This window comes from Schistocerca nitens, chromosome 8, assembly GCF_023898315.1.
Source record: "Schistocerca nitens isolate TAMUIC-IGC-003100 chromosome 8, iqSchNite1.1, whole genome shotgun sequence".
In the NCBI taxonomy this organism is placed as follows: domain Eukaryota; kingdom Metazoa; phylum Arthropoda; class Insecta; order Orthoptera; family Acrididae; genus Schistocerca; species Schistocerca nitens.
Genome location: NC_064621.1, coordinates 178,159,617 through 178,168,675, shown reverse-complemented (window position 1 = coordinate 178,168,675; position 9,059 = coordinate 178,159,617). Strand labels below are relative to the sequence as shown.

Sequence of the window (9,059 nt, the reverse complement as noted above, 5' to 3'; positions counted from 1 at the left end):
GTTATACTTCAGAATCCTTTCTTTGTTTTAACACTACTGTTTGCACCCATCACAGCAGTTTCTGCATAGGTAAAACACAAACCTCTAGTGTGACATCTTGGATACTCTAAATAACGTTTTGCAACTTAGGATTTCTGTCTGGCTATTATATCATCTAACTATCCATCGTATTTGCCACAGACATTTTGAAGCTGTTGAAGAGAAACTTTATAGCTAGAAGACTCACATATCTCTCACAATGCATGTGCAACACAATGATAATCATTCATCAATAATTAAGTTTTACAACACCAAATTTAAAATTATATATGTTCTGTTTCACAACGAACTTATGAGTCTGTTTTAATATGTATATTATACAATTCTCGTCCATAACAACAGAGCAAGGTTCAAAAATAAACCATAATCATAGTCTGAGAAGTGCAGTGTGACCAGTGTATGGACACAATTCAAAATACATGAAAAATACATTCACACGTGAAATATAGTTGTGTAGTACTGCTACAGCTGGACCTAAAGATTCATAAAAGGTACCTAATGCCTTGTATGGGACTATTACATGATCGGAAAATCACCTGTATGGCATATTAAAAGAAAATAAAATGAGTGAGATTAAGGCTATTTAACGAAGTTGACCTTTAGTCACATCAACAGACATTTAAAATATCAAAAATTATTTTATCTCATTTACAGCAGTAACTTTGTTATTATTGCATACAGCAAGTGCTTCAGTTTTTAAAACAGTCTTTTTATGGCTAAAGGAATTGTAAGAAATTTTTTCCAGAGATTTAAGTCAATGTTCCAGAATGAGATTTTCACTCTGCAGCGGAGTGTGCGCTGATATGAAACTTCCTGGCAGATTAAAACTGTGTGCCCGACCGAGACTCGAACTCGGGACCTTTGCCTTTTGCGGGCAAGTGCTCTACCAACTGAGCTACCGAAGCACGACTCACGCCCGGTACTCACAGCTTTACTTCTGCCAGTTTAGGTCAATGTTGTTACTCATCAGATACTTCATATTACTGAGCAAGCAAAGAAAGTACATTTTGCAGCGTGAATCAGCCATTTTTACTTAAATTTAGCATCAAATGAAGTTAATTTTGATTTTCCAAATAGTTTAAACGTTACTAAGTTTATTATTGTTAAGTATAATTCATGATTCTCTCATAATTAGATATTTTGAATTTGTTTAAATTCTGAATTCTCAATTCTGGACGTATAAGGTTGGCTGATATAATTATTTTCACTAATTTTATAGATCTGAATGTTTACTAGATCAGTTGTGAATTATTCTAAGGCATGTGGCATACAAGCAGCACAGTTCTCCCACTCTCCTCCTCTCTGGTAGCACTGTTTGCAGATGAATATTGCACTTGAGGCAGAATTTACACTGTGCCAGCAGTCTGGAGTTTCAAGGTTAGTGCACTACCTGCCTTTCTTTGCTGTATGCATCACATTGTGTGTGTGTGTGTGTTGATGAGTGGGAGGTGGGGAGAGTGTGTGCATACATGCATGCATACTTAGTTTACAATGATGGCATTAATTACTTCTAACTTATTCATTTAAAATCCATATAAAAATTAAAACAATCCTATCTTAAACATTCGAAAGAGTTCTGTATTTACACTACAGTTCAGAAAATGTATCTTGTATTATTTTTGAATCCATCAGCAGTTGTGATATTCAGTCTATCAATCAGGCACTGGAAACTGTCTAATTCAACAATCTCGAGAAAAATAGCCTTATTCTCTAGGATCTTGTAAAGTCTCTCAGGAATATTAAACTATAGTACTCTCTCTTGACAGGATACGTAAATCGACATTGTGTTAGTGTATCAGCTACTCCCAAGGAGATTTGATTTAAGGGAAATGCATTCTCAACTGTCTTGTGACCTAGGGTCTCATTTCCCATCCCCACCATTAATGTAACAGATCCTTCATCTAAATATTTAACTAGCACTTTGCATATTTTTTCTGTACAGTAAAAAACTTTTTACCCTTTGGCTCCACTTTGCATCTTTCTACTGAATTAAACACTTTTTCACTTGAATTAAGAAAATGGGAAACATAATACTCACTAAGTAATATTATAAACATGTCATCCATTGTTTCTCATTCTTAGTGTCGTTTGTGTTCAGCTCATTATCAGCTACTTTGCATTATGTTCAAACTGAGGACCTCTCTGATATATCTGACTTTCGCTAAATATTACACGATTATCCTCTTCTTATTCGATTATTTTGCTCTATTTTATATGTTAGTTTACAATTATGTGGAACAGTAATAAATAATACATTAGATTTGCGATGTAAAGTGAACTGTGCTACTCTAACAGTACAGTTTACAAAGTTTTGCACAAACATACACACTGAAAAACATCTGATACTATAAACGTGACTCCAAATCACATTTTCCTACAACAGTCACTAGTAATAAAATTATGTTGTTAACATATTACCATGACCAGATTGTATCTGATAACAATGTTTATTTCAGCTGGTAAAGCAGTCTTCTAGAGAAAGAAGCCTAACAGTTATTTAGACATAGATATCAACTGTCTAACATAAAAGTAACTCATATAGCTCAGTTTAGAGCTGCAGCTCTTCTGAGCCAATGAAATAAACATTTGTGTTAATTACTGAGAAAACTCAAAATTTGTTGGTTGTGTGTGCTCAATGAAAATAGTGAATGTATAGTTTACTGATGTGTAGGTAACATAACTTTTTTATTTAAAAAAATCTGTATTTCCGTTTTTTAGTAAATGAACAGGATATGTACCAATTAGTGTTAAGCTTTCTAAGAAATGAGGTTACTAAATATTATTAGATTCTACTAGAGTCTTTCATACCAAGATACACTTGTGCATAACAGTTTAGATAATGCATTCATTTTACTTTCTTCCTAAGTATCTGTATGTGCATTCATATTTTCGCTCTTACTTTAGGTTTGAGGAAAATTATATTAAAAATTAATTGACCTGTTACTTGCAGCAAGATGAAACTGTTTAACAAACTAAACTGTGGTTTAAATATGTCATAGATCATCAGCAGAGTACGTAGTCTGCCCAATAGAAGACATTACTTTCAGTTGGTATAAAATGCTTGGAATATAACTGGAATTAAAACGGAGCTTTTTTTTTTAATTTCGCATCCTTCCATATCTACAGAAGTAGAACTGCAAAACAACTGTAATGACACGATATACGGTTGTAATGACATGAAATTCAAATTCTTGCCATTACATATGTTGAAACAAACAAACAGAATGAAGGAGTTGTTGAATATTTGCACATGTCCATTATATTTTACAATTTACACACACAAAAATCTCTGTTATCAACAAAAAGAAAATTATGCTTAAATACAGGGTGTCCCATAAAGAATTACCCAATTTTAAATACGAGTAGAATTATTTATTAGGAAGAAGGGCTTAACACCAACAAATTGCGTATTAAATTACTCAGAAAAGACAGATGTTTATGAAAATCCATCATAAATGTTCAATATGTCCTCCATTGGCAACACAGATGACATCTAGCCGATAGCCGAATTCACCCCAAACTGGGCATAAGGTGTCTTCTGTCACTGAAGCTACAGCAGCTGAATTTCTGGTTTTTAGTTCATCAATGTCACGAGGTAAGGGAGGAATGTAAACACATTGTATAACATATCCCTACAGGAAAAAATCACATGGTGTTAAGTCAGGGGACCTAGGAGGTCAAGAGTGTAAAGCTTGGCCTCGCAGTCCTGTACGCCCTATCCAACGTTGAGACACATTGGCGTTGAGGAAACTGTGCACGTTGTTCTGCCAGTGCAGTGGTGCTCCATTTGCTGATAGATGAAATTTTCAGAGTCAGGTTGTGGGAACAACCAGTTCTGTAGCATTGCAAGATATGATTGTCCTGTTACGGTCTCTTCCTCAAAAAAGTAGGTCCATAATCCTTGCTTTGCGAAACAGCACAAAAAACATTCACCTTTGATGAATCAAGTTCCTGTTCAATTGTTTCATGAGGACTTTCGAGCCCCCATACACGCACGTTATGACAGTGAACCTGACCGCTAATATGAAAAGTTGCCTCATAGCTGAATATCAATTGTGACATAAAAGTGTCATTTTCGATGCCCTCTAGAATAGCATTGCTAAAGTCCACTTGCTTCACTTTGTCAGTATCTCGAAGAGCTTGTACCAGTTGTTATCGGTGTGGTTTGAGGGCTTAATGACGCCGTAACACCACTCTGTCATGCATGGTAATGCAAGTTCTCGGCTAGCACGACACATAAACTTGCGGGGGCTCCACTCAAATGCTCGTTGGATTTGTTCTACTGTTTGTCCACGAACGTGTAGCCGGCCAGGACTTTTGCCTTTGCAGAGGCACCGTGTTTCTTCAAACTGTTTATACCACCGTCGAATGTTCTTTGGTGATGGTGGTTTAGCACGAAATCCAATCTGCAACGCCCTTTGAAGTGCGATCACTGAGAGAGTACGACTAAATTCAATAACACAATACGCCTTCTGTTGCGCGGAGACCATATTGCGCGAGACTGGCTGAACGCTCCAGCTCAGCGCTCGTAGCGACATCTAGCGGATTTTTTTCCGAAACTCTAGGCCATGCCGATTACATCTAGCGCTGTTACAGTTACCTAGTGACATTTGTCACAATATTATTACAAGTTAAAATCGGGTCATTCTTTTTGGGACACCCTGTCTTTTATTCCCAAGTATTCAGTTTCCCTGATAAAGAAACTGCAACTATAGGATATACCAGGATGTGGTAATATATTTATCTAAAGAATTATATTCAGAAAATATGAGCATGTGTAATGGAAAAACTTCCTTAACCTATGCTACATTTAGAGTATCTAAGACCAATTTCTGTTCAGTGTTTAATCAAAGAGTACTGAAAATATGACATGTAATATTATATATCAACGGAAAATGTAGCACTTGAAGATTTAGATCATATCCAGAGAAAAATGCTATGCATTTTATCATATTAACAGAATCGTCCGTCGGTTCTTGGTAGAACAACATTATAATAATAAATGAAAAGCACCAGTTTGCATTTGTTCTACAATATTACTTTTATTGCTAACCGGTTTTCGGCTTACAAGGCCATCTTCAGACAATTACTGAGCATTATTACCAAAGAAGTTAAATGTTAACAGAGAACATTGGAAGAGAAGTAACACATCTAGAGTGAAGTAGAAACATGCAGTAAGTTACATCTTTGCAATGAAATAGTAAAAACTAAATGGTACATAAATATCAATGGAGTTGACAGGAAAACCTTTAGCACAAAATAGGAATAGCATGCCTACATAACAGTTTCTATTAAGAAACAAAAGTAATAAAATAAGATAAAATTAGTACTAGACAAGGCTGCATCAACAGGTATGAAACATGGAGAGTGATACACAACAAATTAAAAAAGAAGAGAGAGTTTTTGATGTAAATATGGAATACATAAGGAACTTAAGTAATATCAATAAGATAAACAGAAATTAATAAATGCAGGAAAATTGAGGTGTTTGAGGGAACCTACAGTTTGAGAGTGTGGTGGTACTGCATTTTAACATTAACATTATAATCAAAGCAGTGGCTGTGTACAAGTTTTCATTAAATAAATGAGCAAAGTAAAATATGAACAGTATTTGATGAGACAACTACAATGGGAGTTAAACATGGATAGTGACACAAGTACAAGTTAAAAGGAAACCCTTAACTATTGAAACTACAGCCTATGTGGAATACAAAGACAACTGCAACAAATATAACAAATTAATGACTACAGGAAAATGGGAATATGTAGGAAGAGAGAGTGTGGGAAGTAATGAACAACAAAGATGATTATATGAAGTTTAGGAGAGGGGAAGTGTTGAGTTGTGTCTGGTCATTTAGGATGAGATCTGGACTGTGAGCAAGATGTTTGTTAATTTCCAGGGCTTCCAGCAGGTTGAGTTTATGGCCTTTGTTTGCTAAGTGAAGTACATGGGACACTGGCTGGTAGTTGTTACCCTCACTCAGTACATGCTCAGCAAATGCAGAGTCTGAATTCTGCAACCTCCATCTGTGTTCATGTTCAGCCAGCCTTGTTGATATGTCTCTGTCTGACTGACCAATGTAAAATTTGTCACAATCAGAACAGGTGATTTTGTATACCCCACTGTTGGCTAATAACTGCATCTTGTCTTTGCTATTAAAAACACACTGGGCTGTAGTGTTCCTGACGTAGTAGGAAACCCTATACTTGCAGGATTTCAGTGCTTTGGCTACAGTCTGTGATACCTGACCTAGAAATGGTAGTGTACACCATTTCTTACAGACAGTGGATGGGGAAGCAGGTGGGGCATAGAGGAGGGGTATAATTTTCCATTTTTGTTTCCTGTGCAAGATATGGTCAATAAGAACTGGATTGTAGCCATTGGCTGTGGCAATAAATTTTATTATATCTAACTCTGCTTTAAAATCATCTCTGGACATGGGGATAGATATGAGACACTGTACCATTGAGTGGAAAGCTGCATGTTTGTGAGCTATGGGGTGTTGTGAGCAAGAAGGTATTACTGTGTCTGTAGTTGTTGTTTTTCTGTAAATTTTGAAACAATGTGTGTGTGTACTGATGTCAATGGTGAGATCTAAGAAGTTTATGGATTTGTTGCCAATTTCCGTAGTGAACTGGATATTTTTATGTTGACTGTTTAGGTTTTTCAAGAATGTGTTGAGTTGTCTTGTAGTACCAGTCCACATACACAGGACATCATCTACATATCTAAACCAGTATTTGATGTTTGCACTGAAAGGTTCTGTTTTTAGAAAATTTTGTTCAAAATGGTCCATAAATATTTCAGCCAACAGTGGACTAAGAGGGAAACTCATAGCTAAGCCATCTAATTGTTTATAAAGAGTGCCTTGGAACTGGAAATAGTTCTGTGCAAGGCATGTCTGTGTGGTCAGTCTCAAGTCATTCAATTCCACAGGATTGACATTAGACTTGTACATCAGCTCTGTCAGAGTATCAATACATTCTACTACTGGTATGTTAGAAAACAAACTGCTGACATCAAAGGATACTAATTTATCACTGTGTGAGGCAGATATAACATTTAACTTCAATGCTAACATTTAACTTCTTTGGTGATAATAATCAGTAAATGTCTGAAGATGGCCTTGTGAGCCGAAAAAGTAATATTGTAGAACAAAAGCAAACTGTTGCTATGCATTTTCTTAGTATTTGATTTAACTGACATATTACAATGAAATTAGGCACAAGATTAAGCCTTCATTATTCATATTCCCAATAACATTTGATACACTCAAGAGATTTTAATATGTGATGTATCTAATAGTTGTAAAATTTAATTTGATTACTGATGATTTTTTTTAGATTCTCGTAAAGAATTTTACATACTGCGCAGTCAGTGTTTCCTGGAGGCCAGTGAAGGCAGGACATACTCTTGCAAACTGCACCTTGTGTGTCTGGTTTAAGATAAATACTTGTACACGAAATAAATGGCCAGTTTATTGGTACAATCTACCTGGCACCATTAGTTGTGGATATTACATGGACCACCTTCCCTAGTAGCCTTTTTTAAAATATTCACAATGTTCTATGAATGGCAATACTTTGACTAAGAACATTGTGTTCATGCATGAAGAATTACTGTAGCAATTTTTAGTTGCAACCATAAGCTGTGAACCCAGAAGCATTGTTAACTAAAATGAGATGTTACCAGTTGTCAGTGGTGTTTTCATTCATCAGTTTTCAGTTCTATGACTGAATTTATTTTAAGCCTCTATTACATTACAGCAAAAACTGTTGAATAAATAACACAAAGTGTATACTTATCATATAACATGTCCATCAGTTTTAGAATGTAATTGTCATTGGCTAGGAAGTAAAGTTTCAAAAGGGAATTTTATGCTGAAATTCACATTTTTATTGACATCATTTCAGAAACGACTTACTCAGAAGTACATAAACATTTAGATGTGAAGCTGCTTTTTAGAATGAGTGCATTCCCATGGCCAGAAATCAGTTTTTTTCAGATCTCTCCTTGAGATACAGCCAACCTAACCTTGAGGAATAGACATATCTTTTAGCTGTAGCTTTGATTATGTCAGTTACCTACAATTATGTTTGAAGTATAAATGAATTTAAACAGAAATTCTCGACAGCGCAAAAAGAACTTCACAAATCAAGGGTGAGCCATAGATGAAGATTCTACTACAGCTACAGTACATCCGCTAAGAATTATTTATATTAAAAATAATTCACCAGATGATAAAGCCTACTAGTCAATACCTACCATATATTCACTGGTACCACTTGTAAGTAATAGTTATGCTGCAGTTCCATTCTCTGACAATACGTCTTTTAAAGTCAGTTTTTGTACTACGGTTTGATTCATATAGGACTACTTAATCAATTACATAAAAGTAATTTGTTTCGATTCTACCGCATTAGATAGATATCACCCGGAACTACAAGTAACTGTAGGATAAGTAAAGGCATTGCTTAAGCACCAATTTTGTAAGTGCATACATAATTATTGCAGATTTTCACACACGATTTGGCGACCAGTGATGGAGAGCCTTCTTCTTTGAAAGTGCAGAATTTTTTGAAACCCATAACTCTTTGATTATGATCTCTTAGAAAGTGTTCTTAAGCAGAAAACTCTAACGAAGCAAACCTCTTTATTGATGCATATTTTAACACAAATACAGCCACATGTAAGAGAATATAAAATCTTCCACAATAACTGTCCTTTTTAGTCTTCTTCAGTTATGTAGGGAGAGGCCGGAAAGCAAGCCACAAGCCACCCTTGTTGGCAGTCAGGACAGACTTGGGGTCCATTTCGATAGATGCGGGGGTAAGTGGCGTGCAACATATTTCCAGACTGAGAACTATGGCCGCCACGCCCATCTTCACTTGAGAGAGTGCGAATCGCTGACCTGCAAAAGTTTCATTGCACGTCATACAGCTACAGTCTCCAGTTACACAAACATATAACGAACATCTTACTACATATTACGCAATATGTAATTTCAACAATACCAATT

The 9,059-nt window shown here is 35.7% G+C and overlaps 1 protein-coding gene and 1 non-coding gene across 3 annotated transcripts in view; both read right to left on the bottom strand.

The window, feature by feature from the left end:
• Positions 1–870: 870 nt before the first annotated feature.
• Positions 871–945, bottom strand: Trnal-caa (transfer RNA leucine (anticodon CAA)). The gene has a single exon. It is a non-coding gene; the product is annotated as a tRNA-Leu (tRNA).
• A 7,733-nt stretch (positions 946–8,678) lies between these two features.
• Positions 8,679–9,059, bottom strand: part of LOC126199353 (probable cytochrome P450 6a20) — a 116,399-nt gene continuing 116,018 nt past the window's right edge. For both annotated transcript variants that reach the window (XM_049936213.1, XM_049936214.1), the window contains one exon: positions 8,679–8,951. In XM_049936213.1, coding sequence (XP_049792170.1) covers positions 8,782–8,951 — 170 coding nt within the window. In that variant the 3' untranslated portion in view covers positions 8,679–8,781. The remainder of the gene's footprint in view (positions 8,952–9,059) is intronic.